Raw genomic sequence first — 27,132 nt, 5'->3', positions numbered from 1 at the left:
GGAGCTCAAATGCATATCCTAGTAGAGTCTAAGAAAACAAAGGCAATAAAATAAGAGAGAAGGCCAAAAAGAAGCACAGTGACCCTGATTCTATAAAAGTCACCTAAAATGTCAGTTCTGACTAGTACAGTGCTAAGTGCAATTCTATAAAAGTTAAGAGCACTGTATAGAATCATGCGTAGCATAACCTAAGTGGTGTTAGGAATTATAAAAAACATGATGGCAGATAAAGACCAAATGGCTCATCCAATCTGCACATCCGCAGTAACCATTATCTCTACCTCTCCCTAAGAGATCCCACTTGTCTATCCCATACTTTCTTGAATTAAGATGCAGTCTCTGTCTCCACCACCTCTTCCAGGAGACTGCTTCATGCATTTACTATCCTTTCTGTAAAAAATAATTTCCTTAGATTTCTCTGGAGGCAATCACCTCTTAATTTCATTCTATGTCCTCTCATTCCAGTGCTTCCTTTCAAATGAAAGAGACTGGACTCATGCATATTTACATTATATAAGAATTTAAACATCTCTATCATATCTCCCCTCTCCCACCTTTCCTGAAAAGTATATAGATTGAGATCTTTAAGCAGTGGCGTACCTAGGGTATGTGGCACCCGGGGCCCATCATTTTTTGACCCCCCCCCCCCCATGTAAAAAAAATTTTTTTTTTTTTTTTGCAATAACCATGAAATGGAATAAATGGTCAGAATAGAAACAGGCAGTGAAAATTTTCTTTTATTGAACCTCATATATGTAACCATTATTCCAAACATAACATAACATAAATTATGTCTAAATTGTCATGACATTAGAAGTACATATGGAGTAGTTGCAGGTGATGCTTGGGACAGTTCTGATTGTGTTAGTTCGGTTTTATGTGTTTTTTGAATAGAAGGGTTTTTATTTCTTTTTGAAGGTTTTGCAGTCTGTGGTTGATATCAATTGGTTGTAGAGTTGGGGGTCGAGTGTTGCAGCTCGAATGGCTAGGAGGTTGTCGAACAGTTTTTTTCTTTTGACGTTTTTGGTTGGAGGGTGTGTGAATGGTGCACAAGTTCTCCTATGTCTGTTTGAAGTGGATTGAATTATTTAGCTGAAGAAATTAGTTACCCCCCCATTCCACACACATTAATTCTCTTCCATTTTTGTTCCCATTATAAAAAAACACTGATAAGTTCCCAGGAAAAAAATACATTAAAATAAGAAGTGAAAACAAAGGCCCCTACAGATGAGAACATAACATAAGAATAGCCTAACTGGGTCACACCAATGGTCCATCATGCCCAGTAGCCCATTCTCATGGTAGCCAATAGTGCTGTCCGATTCAGAGAAAAATATTTCATTCGATTCGATTCACCCTGTTGAATCGATTTTTCGATTCGATTCACTGTTAATGACACCGCTTTTTAAGTTTAAACAAAGTACAACAATAAATTTCACAACAACAATAAATTTCACAAAGTACTTAAAAAAAAAAAATCACATTTTTCCATTAAAGCAGTTCTGGAGACATTTGCTTGAACAGTCTTTTTTCCCAGTCCATAAGCAAGCAATATGAAAAAGATTTCCTTAATTATCTACTCAAACATTTTTGCTATTTACTTTCATTGTACCTAGACTATTATTCAGTAGAAAAAATTTAGTTTGTTCAATCAAGCAGAACATTCACTCATAGAAGTCCAATGTCCACACAGGATTTGATTGAACAAACCAAATTTTTTCTACTGAATAATAGTTTAGGTATACTGAATAGCAAAAATGTTAAAGCCACACAGAAAAGCAGTAAAAGTCAATAGGTTCTCCAAGTGGGAACAACCTGATGTCTCAGCACTTGAGGAAAAGACCATGTAATAATGTTTATAAGATAAATCATATAAATGATTATACTGAAGCAGGGTGTCCTCAGCGTGAGAGGTAAGCGAGAGGAGAGAATTCTCCAGCGCTTTACACAATAAGGCACAGGTTAATCACCCTCTGCCTGCAGTGCACACCATCATAGGACACCTCAGGTGTGCTCAAATTAATCAATGTGATAAATTAAACAGTAATAAACAATTGGTCAATCACAAGAGTGCAAGATCAAACAGGTTGTTCCCACTCAGAGAACCTATTGACTTTACTGCTTTTCTATGTGAGTAGATAATTAAGCAAATTTCTGATAGCCTACAGAACTGATTCTCACCTTCCATCCCCAGCCCCCAAGACTTACCAGACCCCCCCCCTGCCGATGTATTTACTTACTGCCTGAACTGGATATTAAATCGTGGGGAAGAGAGGAGAAATGCGGGGAAAGAGCCAGCCAAAACTAGTATTTGTTGCTGCTGAGTGCACCAATCCAGGGCAAGCAGACGCTTCCCCCATGTCTTAATAACAGACAATGGACTTTTCCTCCAGGAATTTGTCCAAACCTTTCTTAAAACCAGCTACGCTATCTACTTTTAACATAACTTCTGGCCACTTCATTTTTAAGCTTATATCTTTCCTTCCAAACAGAGACCTTGCTAGATGTCAAATACAGCACAAGGTAACTTCACACGGACTTAACTGTGCAGGAAATGAATATCCTCATACACCCACCATATAGTGCAAAAATGTGCAAAGGTCTGTTTTTTTCTTTCGATCACTACATAGCCTAATGCCACATAAGCAGCGCTTTTACAAACATATTCTGAAGGTCAATGCTAAGGTTGACAAAGTTTCCTTCCTTGGACCAGAAGGAGATACTGACAAACCACTGGAAGAGATTCTAAAACAACTACCCAGAAATAACACCCAAAGACCCACTCAGTGTGTGAACCAGTTGAGTGGAGTGGACTAACTGGGGGTGGAAATGGGCCCAGAGTTTGCTCAGCAGAATTTCCCAGACTACCTCTTCCTCTCAACACACTGACATGCTACCACCACCACCAACACTAGGAACACCTCACCGAGTATGCCAGCAATGCTTATAAACTTTATAAAACACATTATTATATTTTCTTATAAAGCATATATTTTAACTGAACTCAGCCTTGCCATTCACAAAAATAGAAAAGTTCCCATTTCAAGCTGTCTCATGTACACTTTTCAAATCTAACATATTGTAATCACAAAACAGAAAATAAAATTATTTTTTCTACCTTTTGTTCTCTGGTCAATATTCAAATCTTGTTGGTCCCAGGCTCTTGTTGTCTTGCTTGCCAGGGTCTCCTTTCTCCGTGCTAACCATCCGTCTGCCATCTCTGTCCTCCCCTTCCGTTTCCCTTCCCTCTCCCGGAGATCTGGCATCTTTCCTTTTTTTGTCTCGATCCACAGATTCACCTTTTCTCAACTCCCCACCACCCCAGGATCCACCATCTCTCCCTTTCTGTTCCCAACTATCCTCCTATCCAGTATCTCTATCCCCCCTCCACACCATCCCCTGTTTCCAAGTTCTCTCCCTTTCTGTTCCTTCCCTCCCTAAATCCCATTATGCACCATCTCTCTCCCACTCCTCTGTTTTTAGACCCATTATTTCTAACCCCCAAAGTCTGGCATATGCACGTATCTTTGAACCCCCCTTCCCTCTCTCCCTCTGTGTACTTTTACACCAGGACCCCCCTCCCCCGAAGGTCTGTCCCCCCTCCGAAGGGCTACACCCCACCCCTGAAGGCCTGCACCCCCCCCGAAGGACTTTACCTCCCACCCAAAGGTCTGTCCCCCTCTGAAGGCCTAAACCCCACACCTGAAGGCCTGCACCCTCCCCGAAGGATTGTACCCCCCACCCGAAGGTCTTTCCCCCCCCTGAAGGCCTGCACCCATCCCGAAGGCCTGCACCCACCCCAAAGGCCTGCACCCACCCCAAAGGCCTGCACCCCCCCCGAAGGTCTGTACCTCCTGAAGGCCTGCACCCCCCTGAAGGCCTGCACCCCCCCCCCCTCGAAGGCCTGCACTCCCTTGAAGGTCTGCACCCCCCCCGAAGGCCTGTCCCCCCCCTTGAAGGCCTGCCTGCCTGCCTTTCCCCCCCTTGAAGGCCTGCACCCCCTTGAAGGACTGCACCCCCCCCGAAGGCCTGCACTCCCTTGAAGGCCTGCACCCCCCTGAAGGCCTGCCTGCCCCCCTTGAAGGCCTGCACCCCTTGAAGGTCTGCACCCCCCCCCCCGAAGGCCTGTCCCCCCTTGAAGGCCTGCCTGCCTGCCTGTCACCCCCTCCCCCTTGAAAGCCTGCTTGCCTGCCTGCCCGCCCCACCCTGAAGGCCTGATGCCCAGACCCACCCAGAAGGACCGCTCGCCCCCCTGGCCTCCCCGCACCACCTATGAAGCAGCCGCAGCAGGATCGCGAAGTCAGCGTCAGCGATCACTGCGCTGCTTCCTGCGCCACAGTCCCGCCCCTCCTCTGATGTCAGAGGAGGGGCGGGATCGCGGCGCAGGAAGCAGCGCAGGGATGCTGACGCTGACTTCGCGATCCTGCTGTGGGCTGCTTCATAGGTGGTGCAGGAAGGTCAGTGGGGCGAGCGGTCCTTCGGGGGTGGCGGGGGACTGAACGGCAAGGCCGGGAACACCCCCTTAGGGCTGGCACCCGGGGCGGCCCGCCCCCCCCCCGCTCCCCCCTAGGTACGCCACTGTCTTTAAGTCTGTCCCCATACTCCTTATGACGAAGACCCCAAACCATTTTAGTAACCTTCCTCTGGACAGACTCCATCCTTTTTATATCTTTATGAAGGTGTGGCCTTCAGAATTGCACACAATATTCTAAATGAGATCTCACCAGTGGTGTACCTAGGGTATGTGGCACCCGGGGCCCATCATTTTTTGACACCCCCCCAATCTATATGAAAAATATGATTTTTAGTAACAATCCACATATCGCACAACAAGAGTGTACCTAGGAAAAGGCAGCATCTTAAACACTGCAGTGAGCACTAGAACACCAACACATACATTGTAAAACTAAACAAGCCAGATCCTGCACAGTCAATTGATCCTGTAGTCAAAGCCAACTGAAAACTATGTTCTTTTCATACACACAGAACACAGAGATACACCCTCGCCCAATATGGAATAATCACAAACTAAAAATAGAAATATGTAGACAAAAGTTAAACTGAACCGCCAAGAAACCAGACCCTGGATACAATGCAACACCACAAAAACAGTAACACATGTCCTCTAATACAGTGCAAAATATAAAGACAGTAGATGTAAATTTGAAAAAACTGATACATAACAATCACCACTTTACAAATTAACAAATAAAAATAAAACAAATAATGAGAAATAAAAAAATACAATTTTATTGGACTAATCCCTGTAAGCTCGGTCCCCATCCCTGCAAACCACCTGATTCCATCCACACAAGCCTTGAATTGTTTATATTAAAGTATAAAAAGAACCAATATTCTGTACAATTGTCAATTTATAAATCAGCGTCTTCTCCCCACTCTCTCTTCCCCATTTCCCTTCAGCGTCCTCAGCCCACCCTCTCTCCACTTTCCTTCAGCGCACGCACATAAAAACAAGCAAGTAATTTATATCATTTTCATTCTATTCATTCATAGAAATTAAAGTCTAAATAATGCCAGTCACATAACAAAACATGATTTTACAAAAATAATTCCCTGCATAGTCAAGCCTGCAAGGATTAATAGATGTCTTTCAGCAGCTCCCGTCCCTCCCTCCCCCTTACCTTTGTGGCCAAGTCAAAATGATCTACCAACAATAAAATTTTATAAGCACAAAGCACTCTGTATGCAGAGAAAATGTTAATTATCATTTATATTCTGCGGGTTTTCAAAGAGGTCAAGGCAGATGACTTTATGCAATGTCACCTCAGTAACAACTATACAAAAATAGACAAATATTCTCCCTCCCTTTATACTAAAATGCGATAGCGTTTTTTAGCACAGGGAGCAGCGCTGAATCCCCCACGCTGCTCTCAACGCTCATAGGCTCCCTGCGCTAAAAAACGCTATTGCGGTTTAGTAAAAGGGGGCCATAGTGCAAAATATAGACAGCATATATAAATTCTCAAAGCAGACACATTTTGATCACTAAATTGAAAATAAAATCATTTTTCCTACCTTTGCTAATTTCATGAGCCTCTGGTTGCAGTTTATTCTTCTGACTGTGCATCCAATATTTCTTCCCTTCTTTCAGCCTCCTGTATGCTTCCTCTCCTCCAGACCTCATTCCCTCCCCAAACTTTTTCTTTGTTTCACCCTGTCCCTTCTTTCTTTTTCTCTCTCTCCATACCCCCTTTCTTTCTGTATGTCTGCTTTTCTCTCTCTCTCCGTGTCCCATTTCTTTCTTTGTTTCACCCTGCCCCTTCTTTCTTTCTCTCTCCATACCCTCTTTCGTTCTGTATGTCTGTCTTTCTCTCTCTCTCCGTGCCCCATTTTTTTTCACTCTGCCCCCTTTCTTTCTTTCTGGCTCCCTGTCCCCCTCTTTCTTTCTTTCTCCCTGCCCTCCCCTATGCCACCATCATTGGGAAAATGCTGCCACCGCCACTTGGGAAAAGGCTGCCACTGCCACCATCGGGAACAGGCCGGCGCCGAGTTTGCCCTGCTTCTTTTCCCCGCGGGGCCGACCAACACTCGCCACCCGACGTCAATGCTAACGTCGGAGAGGATGTTCTAGGCCAACCAGGCAGCGATTGGCTGGCCCAGAACGTCCTCTCCAATGTCAGAATTGACACGGGTGGCGAGAGTTGGTCAGCCCCACAGGGAAAAGCAGGGAGAACTCAGCGCCGGCCTGTTCCCGATGGTGGCGGTGGCACTCAAGTGGCTAAAGAGCCGCAGTTTGCCTGCCTAGGGAGAACACTGGAGGGTGGCCTGCTGTGCATCCCCTTGGGACGTAAACTTGGGACGTAAACCTGGGGCGGACCGCCCCCCACACCTTGGTATGCCACTATCTGTAGCTCACTCCCTCTCTATGACCAAAAATTCTCCTTTCTTCTATTCCCCATGTACACAACCATCTCTTTCCCTCCCTTCCTCTCTCCCAAGTCCATGCCTTCTGTGTCAAAAACACATTCCCTCCCCCACCTCAGCATCTCTTTCCCTCCCTTCCTCTCCCAAGTCCATGCCTTCTATGTCCAAAAACCCACTCCCTCCCCCACCTCAGCATCTCTTTCCCTCTCTTCCTCTCTCCCAAGTCCATGCCTTCTGTGTCCAAAAACCCATTCCCTCCCCACCTCAGCATCTCTTTCCCTCCCTTCCTCTCCCAAGTCCATGCCTTCTATGTCCAAAAACCCACTCCCTCCCCCACCTCAGCATCTCTTTCCCTCTTTTCCTCTCTCCCAAGTCCATGCCTTCTGTGTCCAAAACCCATTCCCTCCCCCACCTCAGCATCTCTTTCCCTCCCTTCTTCTCTCTCAAGTCCATGCCTTGTGTCCAAAACGCACTTCCTCCCCCCTTTTGTGTTCCGCGTTTGCCTCCAAGCCCATCTTTGCAACTTTGTCAGCAAAAAGGAGCTCGAGCCGTGAGGCTTGTCTTCAGTTTCCTGCCTGCTCTGCCGCGCACAAATAGCTGACCGGAAGTATTCTCCGACGTCAGCGCTGACGTCAGAGGGCAGGCTTTGCTTAAGCCCTCCCTCCAACGTCAGCGCTGACATCGGGGAAGACTTCCCATCGGCTATATGTGAGCGGCAAGGCAGGAAGGAACAGAAGATGAGCCTCGCGGCTCTAGATGTATTTAACTCCGCGGGTCCCCCGTCCAGCTCTCCCCTGTGCACCCCCTTGGGGCGTGCACCTGGGGTGGACCTCCCCCCGCCCCCCCCCAGGTACGCCATTGGATCTCACCAAAGTCTTATACAGAAGCATCAATACCTCCTTTTTCCTACTGGCCATACCTTTCCCTATTCAACCTAACATCCTTCTAGCTTTCACCGTCACCTTTTCAACCTGCTTGACCACCTTAAGATCATCACATACAATCACACCCAAGTCCTGCTCTTCTGTTGTGCACATAGGTTCTTCACCCTTAAACTCTACCCTTCCCTCACGTTTTGCAGCCCAAATACATGACCTTGCAATTCTTAGCATTAAATTTTAGCTGCCAAATTTCACACCATTCTTCAAGTTTAGCCAAGTCTTTCTTCATGTTATTCACACCATCTGGCATGTTTACTCTATTGCAGATTTTGGTATCATCCACAAAGAGGCAAATCTTATTCAACAACCCTTCAGCAATATCATTTATAAAAATGTTAAAAAGAACAGACCAAAGAACAGAACCTTGAGGCACAGCACTGGAAGCATCCCTTTCCTCAGAGCAATCTCCAATGATCACTAACCTCTATCGCCTTTCACTCAACCAGTTCTTCACCCAGCCTGTTACTTTGGGTCCCATCCAGAGTGCACTCAGTTTATTTATTAGATATCTGTTTGGAACACTTGTCAAAGGCTTTGCTAAAATCTAAATACACCACATCTAGCGAACACCCTCTATTCAACTCTCTAGTTACCCAGTCAATTAAATTGATCAGATTTGTCTAACTAGATCTACCTCTAGTGAATCGCTAAGGACTATAACTTGTAGTCTCACTTTATTTAAGCCATGGGTTTTTGGTACTTTGGACTAGGTATCTACTTTTTATAGACTTCCATTTTTCAAGTTTGGCACCTAACTTTCAATTAAGTCCAATTAACAGTAATTATGAGGTATTAAGTGCCAATTATTGGTGTTGATTAAGTCTATTAATCAATTAAGTTAGGTGCCTACATTGACTAGGCGTACTGATGTATGCATCTAACTTTAGGCATTCTTTACAGAATTTGGGATTTACCAAAGTGAGATGAATTAACTACAAATCTTCCCATGATTTCATTATAAATAATATATGGGCTCCAATAGTGCATGTGTTGCTGGCTGAATTCTAAGGAGGTATTCCAAATGAAATATTTAGCTAAGGAAAGCACCATAGTAGGTGAAATTGGTATTTGACAATGTCCATGCAATACATCTTCTCATCACTGTGCCAGCACAAAATTGCAGATGAAAACCATATGGGCAGTTTAAAGCACAAGCCACTATTAAGAAGCTGGTAGTGCTCCAAATAGGGATCAATTTCACTTATTTTTTTAAATTGAAATAACTTTATTGAGGTTAATTTTATAACCAGTTGGAAGAATTGGGATCACCTTAATTTTCCTTTTTGGTGGGCGAGCTTATGTTTAACATATAAATATGAGAAAATGAATGCTGACATGCTGAGGCATAATAAGATATTCAAATTAGTTTGGGGTCCATTGACGCCTTTTATAGATTTGCTATAGTTGTCTTTTATATTTATCTTTATTTTCCGTTGCTTTTCACCCACACATCTGGGAGGCAAAGGGGGGGTGGAAGTGGGAGGGGGTATATCTTTTGTTTTGGTATTATTCCTAATGGTAATGATGGATGGGGGAGGGAGTTTTTATCTTTTGTATAGATACTGATTGATTATAAGTGCTTGGTTGATTATCATTATTTGTATATAAATTGTAATGCACTTTTTGTTGGCATTAAAAACTAAATAAAGTTAAACCAAAATTTTTTTTTATAACCAGTTGCTAAACTAATGATGCCAATATCAAGCAGAAGTGAGGAATAGCACAATATCTTTAATTATTTATTTATTTATTTAATAGATTTCTCAACCACCTATTCCTAGGCAGCTTACAAATAGTAACACTCAAAAAATAACTAAAAGACATAGAGATAATTTAAACATTTTAGATCATTCAATAAGAGCAGTTTCTCCACAGCGCTCTATTATATAGCAGTGCAGAAAAAAAGGGGTCCTTTTACAAAGGCGCACTAAGCATTTTAGCGTGCAGTAAATCTACATGCATGCTAAACGCTAATGCATGCATGTTAGTCTATGGCCGCGTTAGCATTTAGCGTGCATGTAGATTTAGCACATGCTAAAATGGTTAGTGCACCTTTGTAAAAGGATGCCAAAGTAAACAAAAATAATTAAAGTTCATTACAAACATAAAATATTATATACAATATAAATAAAAAAGGGAAGGGCAACAGATGGATAGGGGAAGACAGGAGTGAAAGAGCAAAGGACAGAGAAATGAAAGAGAGAAAGAGGTCTTAGTTAGAAGTAAAAAAAAAGAAGAAGGGATGAAAAGTAAAGGAAGGGGAAATGAAATAGGAAGAAAAAAAACAGGCAGATAGGAAGGGAAGTATGTAGAAATGAGGAAAGGAGAAGTGAAAAATAGGTGGAATGAAAGATGAGGTTGGGAAAGGAGAGACAAAAGAAGAAAGAAGAAAAGAAAAAAAAAAGGCTAAGCAGAAGAAATGGAAAAAGCTGAAAGTTTATTTTTGAGCAATAGGATGGTCTAATGCAGAAGAAAACTCTTGATAAAAGAGAAAAAATAATAATATTGAGCTCCTGGGAGGATGGGATAGCAATTGAATTGTATAAATAAATATTTCCCTTGTCATTTTGAGTCAAAAACAACATGTAATGATATGTAAGTTGTTGTTGGCATTTCCCATGTCATGGAAAAGTCCCAGATAACCTTCTTGAGTAGAAGAGGACATTTCTCTGGGTATATGAACATTATTTTGCTCTGTGCTTTTGATAATTTTGGCATAAAAGATAAATCGTAGGCTTCCTTATAAAGACAATTGAAATCTTAAAAGGAAAAACTTTACTTATTAGTTTCCATAACATAAAAGCTTTTCCTCATAGGATTTAAACTTGAATTTTCTAATAGAAACTTAACTTTCACAGCCTAGAGCAGTGTTCTTCAGTGCAAGGTTTGGGAGCCAATGGTGGTCCCTGAAGTCCTCTGGGGAAGCCCTTCATTCAGAGTAGTTTTCTGTTACTATTTGCCTCTTTATCCAAGCTTATAACAGAAAAAGATAAGTGCTTGAAGTAGAAAGCATTTCTCAGTAGATGAAGAACATTCATTTGGAAATGCCTACCTTCAGGATATGCACAATAAAAAATTTGAAGCAGGCTGGTGGGGTAGACGTCATTGACACACACTGGTCAGCTGTGTCACAGCCTCTAATGGGTCTTCTTCAGTTCATGTGGATCCAAAGTGGTCTAGCTTAAAAATTAATGAAGACCACTGGCCTAGATCATTAACAGAAAGCCTCTAGCAGGGCCTAGCTCAGTCTTCTTTTCTGACCACCCTTCATAACTTCTTCCCACCTCTACCACATTTCTTCACTTTTAGTCCTAATTTCTAAACATTTATTCTAATTAGGATAAAAAGTGGAGTGTTTATTACATTTTATTACTTGCTAAGAATCAAACACTAAATAAAGCACACAATATAATCCTAAGGCTCTTTATACTAGTCTGATATACCTAGTTCCTTAACAAGATTTAAATAACTGCTGAATAATACTAAGATGCAGGCAATAGTCCAGAAGTAAGAGGGGTGCTATCCAGTCTCTAGGATGGTGAAAAGTTATATGTGTGCGCTAAATGCACAGAGCTCCTTTTCTCAGAGAATAAGTCTGTTCTCTTGAGGCTAGAATAGCAGATTTGGAGGAGTTGAAGGAGACAAAGAGGAGACCTAGAGGGACATTGTAGAGAACTCCCACCTCCAGTCTAGAAGCACCTATGCTGCACTGGAGGAAGGAGGTCTTCTAAAAGGAAGGCATCACCCTGGTATGGTAGTAAATATTCCTGAAGCCATGAACTTCCCTCCAAGGGATGAAATATACCCTCGTACCTAATGGATGGGGCTATTTTTATACCCTGGGGCTTTTTTTGTACATTGATGCCATCTCTCCAATCCGTGGATGTCTAATTGCAAGCAGTGGCACATGCCTTCAATCTACAATGATAAAAATTATTTACCAAATGCATATAGATCCTCAGTGAATGTTGCACAGTCATTACACATACAATTTTTACACATACAATTTTTCAGATTACTGGATTGTCACATTAGATGTACCTTTACATTGATTATGGATTTGCATTTTTCATTCTAAATTGACTGACCCTGGATCTGGGTCATCTTATCAGGTTTAAGGACCCACTATATATATATAAATACAAACTGCAGACATCACAGAATATCTTGAAGAAAGTCACAGCATGATGTCTGAAACATTGGTTCTACCTACTCAGATACAGCATGACCTAGACAACTGCAACAATCAGTTAGGACTTTAGATCAGTCATGAATGTTATTTTAAAAAATAATATCATGGAAGCACAGACCATATGTATTTCATGTATTATCAAATGTAGAAAGAAGCGATAATAAGAGCCAGTATGGTAAAAAGGTAAAAGTGAAAGAGATTTTTAGAGACAACAGCTCTGCCGCTATACCACACTTCACCTTTTATCTTATACATTATATCAAAATAATGTACATTTCTTCTGGGAGGTTATCTGCATAATGCATAGAACATCCCTATTATTTAGTAAATTCCTTGCTTTGCCTCTGTGCTGCCCTAATAGTATTTGAATAGAGCTGAAGTTAAATGCAGAGATTTTCAATGACATTATCTGGTTAATACCGTGGAAAATTCATGACTGGCCAGTCAGTGGCCCTTATCCTGTTAGCAGATCGTCCCCAGACACAGCAATTGTTTTTTGAAAATTAGACTGATTGAAAACATCAAATATTATCTCTAGACTCCATCACTTTGTCCTTGTTGGATTTGTGTAAGCTTCTTCTCTCCTGTTTACCATCTCTAATGCTTTGCCTTTTCTTCTGAGCATAACATTTTCCTAGAAAATTATAATACCTTCCATGGTAAATAATCCAAAAATCTCTGATTTGTTCCACTCCATGTGATGTTATTTCCAGAGTCAGATATCACCATATCATGTAGTGCATGAGCCAGGGCATAAACAGCATTGTATACGCTGGAGCTTTTCTCAAAATATCCTTTGAAATGTGGCATGGAAGGCATCGTTTCACTAGTACCACTGGATATTTTGATACTTTCGAGATACCTTTTGTCACACAGAGATTTCCAGAATAATGCAGTTAATTGATCATGTGATAATAATGAGAGAGGATACACCTCACAGACAATATTTGAAAAGCTTGGAATATTTTGCTTTATAGTTGTGAAGGTTAAGAAATTGGACTCAGTGTTTTGTAAATTAGTTTGGGAAATGAATAGTTCATTTGTGATGATCCAGACTTTCTCAGGAACCTGCAGATTATTTATTAAATTGAATAGATATGTCATTGTATCATCATTACAGTAGCAGATGATTACATTTAGAGATAATGTATGAAAACTCTCATTAAATTTATGTCTCTTCTCTTTTATAATAAGTGCAGAGGGAATATCAGTTTCTGTGAATGCAATGCAGCCTCCATTCTGCTCAATCCCTTCCTTCAGGATCTTGACTGCCTTCAGGCTTCTGTCATCATCAGATGCCACAATACCAACCCAAGTCCAGTTGAAATGCTTTAGTAACCTGACGATGCCGGCACACAGGTGGAGCTCACTGGGAACAGTCCGGTAGAAATAGGGAAACTTAAGAGCATCACTCATTAAAAGATTTTGGGAGGAATAGCTGATCTGTTGAGACAAATCATTCATTCATTCATTACCATTTTTGTTAATATGGACTTTACATTTTCAATCACATTTTTGGAAGATGATGAACACTTGATTATTTGAACAGTTTTTTAAAGGATATGATTGAGAGATGAGTAGTGATTTTTTGGAGTATATTGCTATGATAATGTTTGTATGGGGTTTTAGTAATGGGAACTATTGAAGATATATTGATATCATGGGTGTGCCCAGCTGCTATTAATAATTAAATCTGGAAAATAAAAGAATGCAAAGTGATACAAGGAGATTAACTTTGAAATTATTTGGGGTAAATGAGACAGGTGAATTGTGGAACTGTCTGTAAAAGGTTATTTTAAATTGGCTTTGACAGAATCAAACTAATTGAAAATATTAAAGTTTAAGCTGAAATTCTCAGAAAAAAAAACATGCTGACAAAGGAAAAGCTTATGTTAAGAACTGACAGTGATTAATTTGTGTTTGGTATATGGAGTGATTGTAATAATAAGATCCCATTGTAAGGTAGACAGATGTACGGAAATGGAAAGAGCTGGGTATTGGTTTTCTCAGAAGAACAGGAAACTTGGGCTTTACAGAGAGGCCTTACAGAGACCTTAAAAAAGAAATCTGTTCCTTATAGATTAAAACACACAAAGATAATTGGGAAAGTTCATACAGAAGTTAGGTTGTCTGTTTTCGTAGAAGAGGGGGCTAGTGTTTCTAGTGTACACTCTGTTCCTTTCAGAGTCACTCAGGGCTCTGTTTTGGTCCCCATGCATTTTAATATCTTTTCAAGCCCTCTAAATACTCTCAATCAGGATTCTGAGATAAAGGCATTTTAATATGCAGAAGATATTTTGCTTCTTCATCACATCGATCCTCTCACTCATGATCCATCCATACTAAATTATTCTTTGGCCTTGATTGCATCCTGACTCAAGACCAGAGTAGAGAGGAGAAATATTGGGGAGTGCAGGGAGAGACCGGAGCAGAGAGGAGGAGTACAGGGGAGTGCTGAGAGAGACCGGAGAGGAGAGGAGGAGTACCGGGGAGTGCAGAGAAAGATTGGAGGAGTGCAGAGACTGCTAGGACAAGGAGAAGAGAGGGGCTAAGGTGAAACGGGCAGAGCAGAGCCCGGGGAAGAGGTAAGAGATAGCTCCGCCTCCCCCCAACGTTATCAGCCAATCCCTCCCATAAAAGGGGAGGAGCCAACAGCGGGGATCTCACTGGAGCCGACACTCGGGCTTGCACCAGGTAGCTGGGAGGGCTGAGCCGAGCACGTAGGATCCAGAAAGAGACCAGAGCAGAAAGGAGAAATATCGGAGAGTGCAGGGAGAGACCGGAGCAGAGAGGAGGAGTACAGGGGAGTGCTGAGAGAGACCGGAGAGGAGAGGAGGAGTACCGGGGAGTGCAGAGAGAGATTGGAGGAATGCAGAGAAAGATCGGAGGAGTGCAGAGACTGCTAGGACAAGGGGAAGAGAGGGGCTAAGGCGAAACGGGCAGAGCAGAGCCCAGGGGAAGAGGCAAGAGATAGCTCCGCCTACCCCCGACGTCATCAGCCGATCCCTCCCATAAAAGGGGAGGAACCAATGGGGCGAAGCCGTTTGGCGCGCGGCGAAGGCGAGCAGCAAAGGCGCTCACCTTAGTGAGAGCGCCTTTGCGAAGGAGCCTTGAGAAGGAGCCCAGGCAGCCCAGCAGCAAAAATCTAACTAAGGTACTTTTCTTCTCTTCTCATTCTTCCCTCTCTCTATTCTTTCAGCTAGCTGCACGCCAGGCACCACCCATAAACACCTTGAGACATAGGAACAGGATAGAAGAAATGGAGGCAGTAGGAGCCCAGCAGAGCTACCCAGTATACTGCATCGAATGTCATATGTATGACTACCTCCCCTCCGGGAGGCAGGCGCACATATGCAGTCGATGCCAGGAACTGGATAGCCTGAAGAAGGAGGTCGGGAGACTGCAGGTTCGAGTACAGGAACTGGAGGGACTCTGCACCATAGAGGAGCAGTGCTGGGCAACAGAAGACACCGCCAGAGAGGACCACATCACGGAGCAAGTTAGGGAACTCGAGAAGTTCATCGAGGAGGCCTGCAGGATGGTGGAGGCACAGGACCACAAGCACATCAGGAGGGAGCTAACAGACGGACGACAAAATCCACCAGACGCCATGGGAGTAGGACTTTGCGGAGAATCTGGACAGGCAGATGAGGAGGAGACCCGACAAATCCCGGAGGAGGGACTAGAGGACTGTACCACCGATACAGACCTAAGACCAGAGAGACATTTGAAGAAGGGGAGATCTGCTATCATGGTGGGAGACTAAATCCTGAGAGGAGTGGACAGTCACATAGCTGGAGGGAGAGAGGACCGTCTAGTGACATGTCTCCCGGGAGCAAGAACGAAGGACGTCACCGACAGAATCGAGAGGATCCTGGAAGGGGCCGAGATGGAGGAGACAGCTGTAGTAATCCATGTTGGAACCAACGACGTCAGCAGGAGGGACTACAACAGGATTGCACTAACCGAGCAGTTCAGGATCCTGGGGAGGAAACTGAAACTGAGGGCAAGGAAGATAGCCTTCTCAGAGATCCTGCCAGTACCTAGAGCAGACGCAAGGAGGCAGAGCGAACTACAAGCAATAAACGGTTGGCTCAGGAGATGGTGCGAGGAGGAGGGTTTCCTTTTTGCACGGAACTGGACAACCTTCTTGGGAAAGAATAAGCTCTACAGGAGAGACGGACTGCACCTGAGCACGACTGGGACAAGGATGCTGGCACGCAACATCCAGAGCGTCATTGATCTGGCTTTAAACTGAGGAAGAGGGGAAAGCCGACAGTCGATCTGACACATCAGACAAAAGTATCAAGTAAGGATACTGAGCAGGGACATTGTAAAAGAGGGCTGGGGACTGAGTGGGAACTTTTGGGAAAAGGACCTAAGGATACAACACAGGGGCCCAGGGCCATGGACATAGAGCAAGGACATTGTAAAAAAGGGATCGGGACTGAGAGGGAACTTTTGGAAAAAGAACCTAAGGACGCAATGCAGGGGACCCGGGCCAAAGATATTGAGCAAGGACACTGTAAAAGAGGGCTCAGGTCTGAGTGGGAACTTTTTGAAAAAGGACCTAAGGGAGAATTGCAGGGGTCTAGTGCACAAACAAAACTGGCAAGCAGCACTAATAGAGAACAACGGAATCCAGAGGAACAACCAAAAACAGGGGAACAGGCTGAGGACGAAACAGACACACCACAGGAGGAGGATGACCGAGACGAGGCTTGGGGGTCTGGCAACTCACGAGGGGGCCAGGAGCGCCAAACCACGAGGACATACAGCAAAAAAGGCAAACAAACGGGACTTACTTTGCCTATACACTAATGCTAGGAGCCTAAGGGCTAAAATGGGAGAGCTGGAAATCCTAGCCAGCAAAAAGGGCCTAGACATAATTGGAGTCAAAGAAACGTGGTGGACTGATGACAATGAATGGGATGTGGCTTTACCAGGATTCAAACTCTACAGGAGAGATAGGTCACACAAAAAGGGTGGAGGAATAGCGCTATATATAAAAGATTCCATACCTTCAACCAGGATGGAAACAACAGTAAGGGTGGACGACTTGGAATCACTATGGGTTAAGCTACCAGGAGGAACTGGAGCAGACATAAAATTGGGTCTGAACTATTGCCCACCTGGACAAATGGAAGAAATCGACCAGGATCTGGAGGCTGAACTGAGGCAGGTATGCAAAAACGGAAGTGTGGTGGTGATGGGAGACTTCAACTATCTGGGAATAAACTGGAGTATTGGGCACTCAAACTGCATGAGGGAGGCCAAATTCCTGGAGGTCACGAGGGACTGTTTCATGGAACAGCTGGTCACGAACCAACACGGGGTGATGCCACCTTTGACCTGATCCTCAACGGACTAGGGGGAACCGCTTAGGAGGTGGCGGTACTATCCCCGCTAGGAAACAGCGATCACAACACGATCCAGTACAGGCTAGAAATTGGATCATCAAAAGTGAAAAGAACTACAACAACTGCACTTAACTTCAAAAAAGGGAATTATGATGCCATGAGGAAAATGGTGGGAAAGAAACTCAACGACAGCGCAAGGAAGATGGAGTCCATAGAAAATGCCTGGACCATACTCAAGGGCACAGTGCACGAAGCACAGAACTTGTGCATCCCCAATTACAGGAAAGGGTGCAAAAAAAATAGAACAAAAAACCCAGTCTGGATAACAAATACAGTGAAAAAGGCGATAAGTGACAAGAAAGCATCATTCAAAAAATGGAAAAAGGACAAAACAGAGGAGAACCAAAAGGAACACAAAAAACACCAAAAGGAGTGTCATCGAGTGGTTAGGAAAGCAAAGAAAGAATATGAAGAGAGACTGGCAGGGGAAGCAACCAGCAAGGGAGGAAGTGGGACCCTTGGATGATGGGGACAGAAAGGGAGTGGTAAAAGAGGAAAAGGAGATAGCTGACAGGCTAAATAAGTTCTTCACGTCAGTTTTCACGAGGGAGGACACAACCAACATTCCGGAGCCCGACGAGATCATAAAAGGAGAGCAGGATGAAAATCTAGTCCAGGTAGAGGTGAGCAAGGTGGATGTCCTCAGGCAGATAGACAGGCTAAAGAGCGACAAATCACCAGGTCCGGATGGCATTCACCCAAGGGTACTCAAGGAACTAAGGAACGAAATAGCTGAGCCACTTCGACAAATATGCAACCTATCCCTAAAGACTGGAGAGATTCCGGAAGACTGGAAAATAGCAAATGTCACACCCATCTTCAAGAAAGGCTCAAGGGGAGACCCAGGAAACTACAGGCTGGTGAGCTTGACCTTGGTCCCGGGAAAGATGATGGAAGCACTGATTAAAGACAGCATCTGGGAACACATTGACAACTATGGGCAGCTAAAGTCGAGCCAGCATGGCTTCTGCAAGGGTAGGTCATGCCTCACAAACTTATTGTACTTCTTTGAGGGGGTAACCAGCCAGGTGGATAAAGGGGAATCCATAGATATCATTTACCTTGACTTCCAAAAAGCCTTCGACAAGGTGCCACATGAAAGACTACTAAGGAAGCTATGGAACCATGGGGTGCAAGGGGAGGTCCACTGATGGATCAAAAACTGGCTGGCGGACAGGAAAAAGAGGGTTGGAGTAAAGGGACATTACTCAGACTGGCAATGCATCACGAGCGGAGTTCCACAGGGGTCGGTGCTGGGACCGCTCCTATTCAATATATTCATTAACGACCTGGAGGCAGGAACAAAGTGTGAGGTTATTAAATTTGCGGATGATACCAAACTATATCGCAAGGTCAATAACAAGGAGGACTGCGAAGATCTCCAAAAAGATCTGACAACACTGGAAAAATGGGCCAAAATGTGGCAAATGAGTTTCAACAAGGTCATGCATATAGGGAAAAAAACCCCGATGTTCACGTACAAAATGGGGGGATCAGCGCTAGGGGTGAGCGACCTTGAAAGAGACCTGGGAGTGATGGTAGACACAACATTGAAGGCGTTGGCGCAGTGTGCCACGGCCTCAAGGAAAGCAAACAGAATGTTGGGTATCATTAAGAAGGTTATTACGACCAGGACAAAGGAAGTCATCCTGCCACTGTATCGTGCTATGGTGCGCCCACACCTGGAGTACTGTGTTCAGTTCTGGTCGCCGTACCTCAAGAAGGACATGGAGGTACTTGAGAGGGTCCAGAGAAGAGCAACTAAGCTAATAAAGGGCATGGAGGACCTCTCATATACTGACAGACTGAAAAAGCTAGGAAAAACGGAGACTAAGAGGAGACATGATAGAAACCTTCAAGATCATGAAGGGCATAGAAAAAATAGACAGAGACAGATTTTTCAAATTAAGGGGATCAACAAGTACAAGGGGGCATTCAGAGAAACTGAAAGGGGAGAGGTTTAGAACAAACGCCAGGAAGTTATTTTTCACACAAAGGGTGGTAGATACATGGAATGCGCTACCAGAGGATGTGATAAACAGGAGCACGCTACAGGGGTTCAAAGAAGCTTTGGATAGGTACTTCGAAGACAAAGGGATTGAGGGGTACAGATAAGAGTAGAGGTAGATTATAGGGATGGGATTAGAAGTAAGTTACAAAATTAATCAGGGATCACTGTTCAGGCATTAGGCCTGATGGGCCAACGCGGGAGCGGACCGCTGAGCAGGATGGACCTCTGGTCTGACTCAGCGGGGGCAACTTCTTATGTTTTTATGTTCTTAAGAAAAATCAACTCATTTTAAATCCCTCAAAAACTGTTAACTGTGGGATTTCAGATGACTGCACTCTTCCATCTTTTAGTCTATTATATACTCATTTAATCACTCTGTTGACATATTTCAGATACCTTGATATTAGTCTTGATCCACAATTATCATTTAATCAACACATTGCTTTCCTAGTTAAAGCGTGCTTTTTCTCTTTTCAGCAGTTCAGAATTGTTCACCCATTTCTTGATCTTCCATCTCAGAAAACTATTCTCCATGTCTTTCTAATGTCACAATTAGATTATTTTTACATAATCTATTCTGGTCTTAGAAGAAAGGAGTGGTGCTTGCAGTTACTTGTCCCTGTGGGCTGGTTTATATTTTCAAGACAATAAGAAGATTTAACATCTATATTTTGGAACATAAGAGTACTTTGATATGTAAGGTTAAGGATAAACTGCTTGTTGGACATAGTATAGAAACCGGTTATGTTTTTGAAGTCTTTAGATTCTGTGCTATCGCCATACTAAAGAGATCCTGGAGAGGAAAGTCTATAGATGTGCTTTTATTGAAGATATAACAGAGATTTATTTTTCAATTTAGAACTTTGTCTCTAGATGGACTCAACAATGAGATTGATTTATCCGTGTTTTTATGACTGTATATATGTTTTAAAAGATTCTATGGAGGTTACCTTTTTGTATACTGTATATACTCGAATATAAGCTAATCCAAATATGTTGAGACCCCCTTTCCCCCCAAAAGAAGAAAAATGGTTGACTTGAATATAAGTCGGGCAGCTTAATATTCAAGTGCCCTACCCTGTCAGGCTCTGCACCCAGCCCTATCCCTGCCAAGCTCTGTACCCAGCCCCCTTTCCTCCCTCCCCTGTCAGGCACTGCTCCCAGCACACTTCCTTCCTTCCCTCCCTCCCCTGTCAGGCTCTGTACCTAGCACCCTTGATTCCCTCCCCTGTCAGGCTCTGTACCCAACATCCTTCTGTCTCTCCTTCCTGCCCTCCCCTGTTAGGCTCTATACCCAACACCCTTCCTTTCTTTCCTTCCTCCCTCCCTCCCTTGTCAGGCTCTGCACCTAGTACCCTAACTTTCTTCCCCATCAGACTTTGCACCTTCCCAGGCTCTGCACCCTGCCCTATCCTCATACCTCATCTGCCGATCTTCTGTGGAGGTGCAGTGGGCAGGAGCAAACTTTCCAAGTTCCTGCCGCACTGTTAACCATCTGCTGCGAATACAGTTTCTTTGGCCGCTGAGCAGCACAAGCAGCAGCACGATTTGGTGCTACTGCTCAGTGCTGGGCGGCTTCCTTACTGGCTCCCGCTTCAATAAGAAAATATTCCATGATTCATTTTGCTTCCTTTAGAAATGTTATCTTATTTGACTCTAAGTCACCTTTCACAAATAGCACCACTCCAACATCAAGTTGATCTACCTCTCAATGTAAAATAATATCAGGTCTGATATTGAAGTATCCCATTGGTTATCCTCCTTGCTGAGATCTACCTACTCATTTAGGGATCCTCTTACTAAAGCCATGACACAAGTGTCTTAAAATCTGGTCTTTCCCATAGGCTAAGGTTACATGTGCCAAGGTTTGAAAATGGTACATTTTCCCATTTTCTGAATTAATGACCATGCACTAATTTTGCCAATATCAAGCACCTATTAAAAAAATATTACTATGTGAGCTCTTACTGCCACCTATTTTGTCTATAGATGTCTATAGTTAAGCCTAGATTGGCATACCTAGCTGATCTAGGCATGTAACTTATTTTTTAAATTGGCTTAATCAACACTGATAATGAAAGCGCCATTAAAAAAACCCATTTATAAAACATTAATTTGCTGGTAAGTGTCTTACTCTAGTGTTGCCTCTATTTCGTTTTTCTTTTTCTACTGTTTTTCAGATCCACTTTCTCTCGCTTCTGATTTTCCAGTTCGTCTTTTAGGCTAAACTACTTCTAAGCTTTTCTTTATTTTCTTTGCCTCTGATTCCATTCCTTATGACTAAAATAGCAGATGTTTCTGTGATCATTCCTTTGAAATCATCAAATATATATATCAAGACTAGCTGATGACCCGGCGTTGCACGGGTATTTAATTATAGCAATAACACAGTAAATGGATTGAAATAAAGATACTTTATAGTGTTGAATGAAATTATTTTTTTACAGCTTTATAAAAAGTACAATAATCAAATTATAATGTGAAATATTTGACAAAATGAATACAATACAACTAACACAAAACTTGATTATAAACAACAATTTTAGTTTCACCTCCAGGAGCAAGAACATATAAATTCTTGGGTGAACCCACCCTTGATCAAGCAACATAGAGTTGTCCATGGGAAAAACAGGGGGATCTTAAATCCACTCCACAGTATGTAATAGTCTGTCCCTGTGATTTGTTGATTGTGATAGAGAATGCAAGTCTCACTGGATTTGCAATCTCTTAAACAGAAAAGGAAGATCTGTTGGAATAAGGGGCATCCAAAAGTTTCAGTATTGATTTAAACAACTAAATATGTGGAAACTCAGGTTGAAAAGAAACTCCATGTAGTTTGTTCCCAGTTCAGAATGGAACCTGTGTTCCTAGTTCAGGATATGTGAGTACTCATGTAATGTAATAACATTATGAACTGGGGTGCACGAAGGAAACAGTTTCAAACACAGTTAGAACATACAAACTCTATATGTATGGTGTCCGTGGTAGAATAGAAACGATGTCCCTAGTGGTTATAGTGTCATAGAAAGTGTTTTATAGTTGGAATTACAGTGTGAATGGCAGCTTTTTACATTTTTTAAATTGACATGAATGGGTGAAATCTGATTTTCTGTTTGTAGCTCCGCCCACATGTGCAGGTGGGCAGTGAGACCCCCAGAACATATCACCCCAGGTAATGAGGGATCTGCATACCAAGTTTCGTTCAAATCGGTCAAGCCGTTTTTGAATTACTGTGAGAATGGCAGCATTTTACATTTTTTCCATTGACATGAATGGGTGAAATGTGAATTTCTGTTTGTAGCTCGGCCCACATGTGCAGGTGGGCCGCGAGACCCCCGGAACATATCACCTCAGGTAGTGAGGGATCTGCATACCAAGTTTCGTTCAAATCGGTCAAGCCGTTTTTGAATTACTGTGAGAATGGCAGCTTTTTACATTTTTTCCATTGACATGAATGGGTGAAATCTGATTTTCTGTTTGTAGCTCCGCCCACGTGTGCAGGTGGGCCACGAGACCACCAGAACATATCATCCCAGGTAGTGAGTGATCTGCATACCAAGTTACGTTCAAATCGGGCAAGTCGTTTTTGAATTACTGTGAGAATGGCAGCTTTTTACATTTTTTCCATTGACATGAAAGGGTGAAATCCGATATTATGTTTGTAGCTCCGCCCACGTGTGCAGGTGGGCCGCGAGACCCCCAGAACATATCACCCCAGGTAGTGAGGGATCTGCATACCAAGTTTCGTTCAAAACGGTCAAGCCGTTTTTGAATTACTGTGAGAATGGCAGCTTTTTACATTTTTTCCATTGACACGAATGGGTGAAATGTGAATTTCTGTTTGTAGCTCCGCCCACGTGTGCAGGTGGGCTGCGAGACCCCCAGAATATATCACCCCAGGTAGTGAGGGATCTGCATACCAAGTTTCGTTCAAATCGGTCAAGCCGTTTTTGAATTACTGTGAGAATGGCAGCTTTTTACATTTTTTCCATTGACATGAATGGGTGAAATGTGAATTTCTGTTTGTAGCTCCGCCCACGTGTGCAGGTGGGCCACGAGACCCCCAGAACATATCACCCCAGGTAGTGAGGAATCTGCATACCAAGTTACGTTCAAATCGGGCAAGTCGTTTTTGAATTACTGTGAGAATGGCAGCTTTTTACATTTTTTCCATTGACATGAATGGGTGAAATCTGATTTTCTGTTTGTAGCTCCGCCCATGTGTGCAGGTGGGCAGCGAGACCCCCAGAACATATCACCCCAGGTAGTGAGGGATCTACATACCAAGTTTTGTTCAAATCGGTCAAGCCGGTTTTGAATTACAGTGAGAATGGCAGGTTTTTACATTTTTTCCATTGACATGAATGGGTGAAATAAGATTTTCTGTTTGTAGCTCCACCCACGTGTGCAAGTGGGCTGCGAGACCCCTAGAACATATCACCCCAGGTAGTGAGGGATCTGCATACCAAGTTACGTTCAAATCGGGCAAGTCGTTTTTGAATTACTGTGAGAATGGCAGCCTTTTACATTTTTTCCATTGACATGAATGGGTGAAATCCGATATTATGTTTGTAGCTCCGCCCACGTGTGCAGGTGGGCCGTGAGACCCTGAGAACATATCACCCCAGGTAGTGAGGGATCTGCATACCAAGTTTCGTTCAAATCGGTCAAGCCGTTTTTGAATTACTGTGAGAATGGCAGCTTTTACATTTTTTCCATTGACATGATTGGGTGAAATCTGATTTTCTGTTTGTAGCTCCGCCCACGTGTGCAGGTGGGCAGTGAGACCCCCAGAACATATCACCCCAGGTAGTGAGGGATCTGCTTACCAAGTTTTGTTCAAATCGGTCAAGCCGGTTTTGAATTACAGTGAGAATGGCAGCTTTTTACATTTTTTCCATTGACATGAATGGGTGAAATCCGATATTATGTTTGTAGCTCCGCCCACGTGTGCAGGTTGGCCGTGAGACCCCCAGAACATATCACCCCAGGTAGTGAGGGATCTGCATACCAAGTTTCGTTCAAATCGGTCAAGCCGTTTTTGAATTACTGTGAGAATGGCAGCTTTTTACATTTTTTCCATTGACATGAATGGGTGAAATGTGAATTTCTGTTTGTAGCTCCGCCCACGTGTGCAGGTGGGCCGCGAGACCCCCAGAACATACCACCCCAGGTAGTGAGGGATCTGCATACCAAGTTTCGTTCAAATCGGTCAAGCCGTTTTTGAATTACTGTGAGATTGGCAGCTTTTTACATTTTTTCCATTGACATGAATGGGTGAAATCAGATTTTCTGTTTGTTGCTCCGCCCACATGTGCAGGTGGGCCGCGAGACCCCCAGAACATATCACCCAGGTAGTGAGGGATCTGCATACCAAGTTTCGTTCAAATCGGTCAAGCCGTTTTTGAATTACTGTGAGAATGACAGCTTTTTACTTTTTTTCCATTGACATGAATGGGTGAAATCTGATGTTCTGTTTGTAGCTCCGCCCACGTGTGCAGGTGGGTCGCGAGACCCCCAGAACATATCACCCCAGGTAGTTGGAATTACTGTGAGAAAGGCAGCTTTTTACATTTTTTTCATTGACATGAATGGGTAAAATCTGATGTTCTGTTTGTAGCTCCGCCCACGTGTGCAGGTGGGCCGCGAGACCCCCAGAACATATTATCCCAGGTAGTGAGGGATCAGCATACCAAGTTTCGTTCAAATCGGTCAAGCCGTTTTTGCGTGATCGCGGCACATACACACACACATACATACATACACACATACATACCTCCGATTTTATATATATAGATAGAAGATAGATTAACCAGTGTGCTACTGCATTAGTACATGGTAATGATGCATAAAATATAATCTGCAGTACAATACCATGCATTCAGTAGACCACATTAGTGACTGTATCTGCCAATATTTCAGAATGTCTTGATAGCCTTTAATGTGAACATAATATGAGCTGATATCTAAGGAAAATGACATTGGTGATAGTTGAGTCTGTCAGAAAACTGAGATAGAATCTAGACCTAGCAAGATAAGTTAATTGTTTACTTGCAATTAATAAGTGTAAAATAAGTGCAATATTGGGATTTATTAGAAATACATGTTTAAAATATATGCATAGAAAATATGGAAATTTGTTTGATCAATGATAAAATCTAATGTACCTTACAAGAGTCAATCTGTTTCTGAGAGACTGAACTATCACTGATGCCTGTTACTTCCTTGTTACTTCAAAGTTTTATAGACTGTGTTTCAGATATCAACATTTATTTTTTATATCAAATACTTTTATTTCTTTTTTTTTTTTGTATCTTATGAGAGCAAAGCATCAATAAGCAATGAAACAGTTACAGAACAAGTACTGAAACAACCATTTCTAATGAGTATTGTAACCATCTAGTGTTGATATGATAGTCTCTGTTAATATAATATTGGCACATTTTCCAATGAATATAAGTAATGCAATCTGTCAATGTTTTTTCCCTGGTTTCAAGCCCTGTAAGATTTTAATACTTTGATTTAAAAAAAGCAACAAAGGGCTACCCTCTTGTAAATTTATAACAGCTTATATTTGTTCTTCATCCAATTTCTTCCCTGTTTTAATTTTGGAATGTGTTATTAGTTCTATGTCTCTTATAGAGGAGTAACAAGCTTTAAAAGTGGATAATGTAGTTGAGTGTAGGGTGAAAGACTAAAGCTCCTACCTGTGGGAAGTGATACAAACTGAACAGATGGGACATCTGTAATGATAACTCAGAAGGAAGACCATCAATAACAGCAGTCAGTAGGCCAGTTATTCCACATCTGTAATTAGGGAAGCCATTCTCATAAGACACATCGATTTCATCTAAAGATATTAGAAATGGACGGAGGCCAGATTCATCAAGGTTGAATCTCAGTGTGATATTGGGTAAAAGTTCTGTGTGGTTGTTGATTTCCTCCACAGCATAAGTAAACGCCAGGTGATCATAGTATGGTACTAACTTCCTGAAATGGCATTCAAAATTAAAATCAAGTTACTATCAAAGTGGAAACACTCTGGAGACAAGGGGGAAAGTTTGCAGTACAACATGGCCAGCCAAGTAATGTGAAAACCAACTAAATCAAACCCTTTGAAAACTGACAGTATCTATCTAGCAAAAAATAGTCTTTAGCAGTTTAACATAAGTAACGAAACAGAATGCTGACCAAACTAACCAAAATTAAGAAAGCTGATATTTTATCCTGTCTAGAAAAAATTAAAGCATTAGGCAGAGGAACAGAATAGATTATCCTTTCTTGCATCTCCTTTCTGCTAATGCACAGATGGGGAGAGAGACCTTGGGATGATAGTGTCCAAAGATCTAAAGGTGAAAAAACACTGCAACAAGGCAGTGGCTGCTGCCAGAAGGATGCTGGGCTGTATAAAGAGAGGTGTAACCAGTAGAAGAACGAAGGTGTTGATGCCCCTGTACAGGTCATTGGTAAGGCCCCACTCAGAGTATTGTGGTCAGTTTTGGAGATCGTATTTGGCGAACGACACAAAAAGGTTTGAAGCGGTCCAGAGGAGGGGACGAAAATGATAAGAGGTTTGTAACAAAAGACATACGAGGAGAGACTAGAAGCCCTGAATATGTACTGTATACCTTAGAGCAGGGGTCTCAAAGTCCCTCCTTGAAGGCCGCAATCCAGTTGGGTTTT

General features: G+C 42.8%; 1 protein-coding gene across 1 annotated transcript in view; it reads right to left on the bottom strand.

Moving 5' to 3' along the window:
* LOC117346276 (vomeronasal type-2 receptor 26-like) overlaps positions 1–27,132 on the bottom strand; it is a 41,252-nt gene that overhangs the window by 8,855 nt on the left and 5,265 nt on the right. The window contains exon 2 of the mRNA XM_033915677.1: positions 26,157–26,439. Coding sequence (XP_033771568.1) covers positions 26,157–26,439 — 283 coding nt within the window. The remainder of the gene's footprint in view (positions 1–26,156; positions 26,440–27,132) is intronic.

This window comes from Geotrypetes seraphini, chromosome 12 (assembly GCF_902459505.1).
Source record: "Geotrypetes seraphini chromosome 12, aGeoSer1.1, whole genome shotgun sequence".
NCBI classification, from domain to species: domain Eukaryota; kingdom Metazoa; phylum Chordata; class Amphibia; order Gymnophiona; family Dermophiidae; genus Geotrypetes; species Geotrypetes seraphini.
This window is presented reverse-complemented; position numbering and strand designations above follow the sequence as displayed.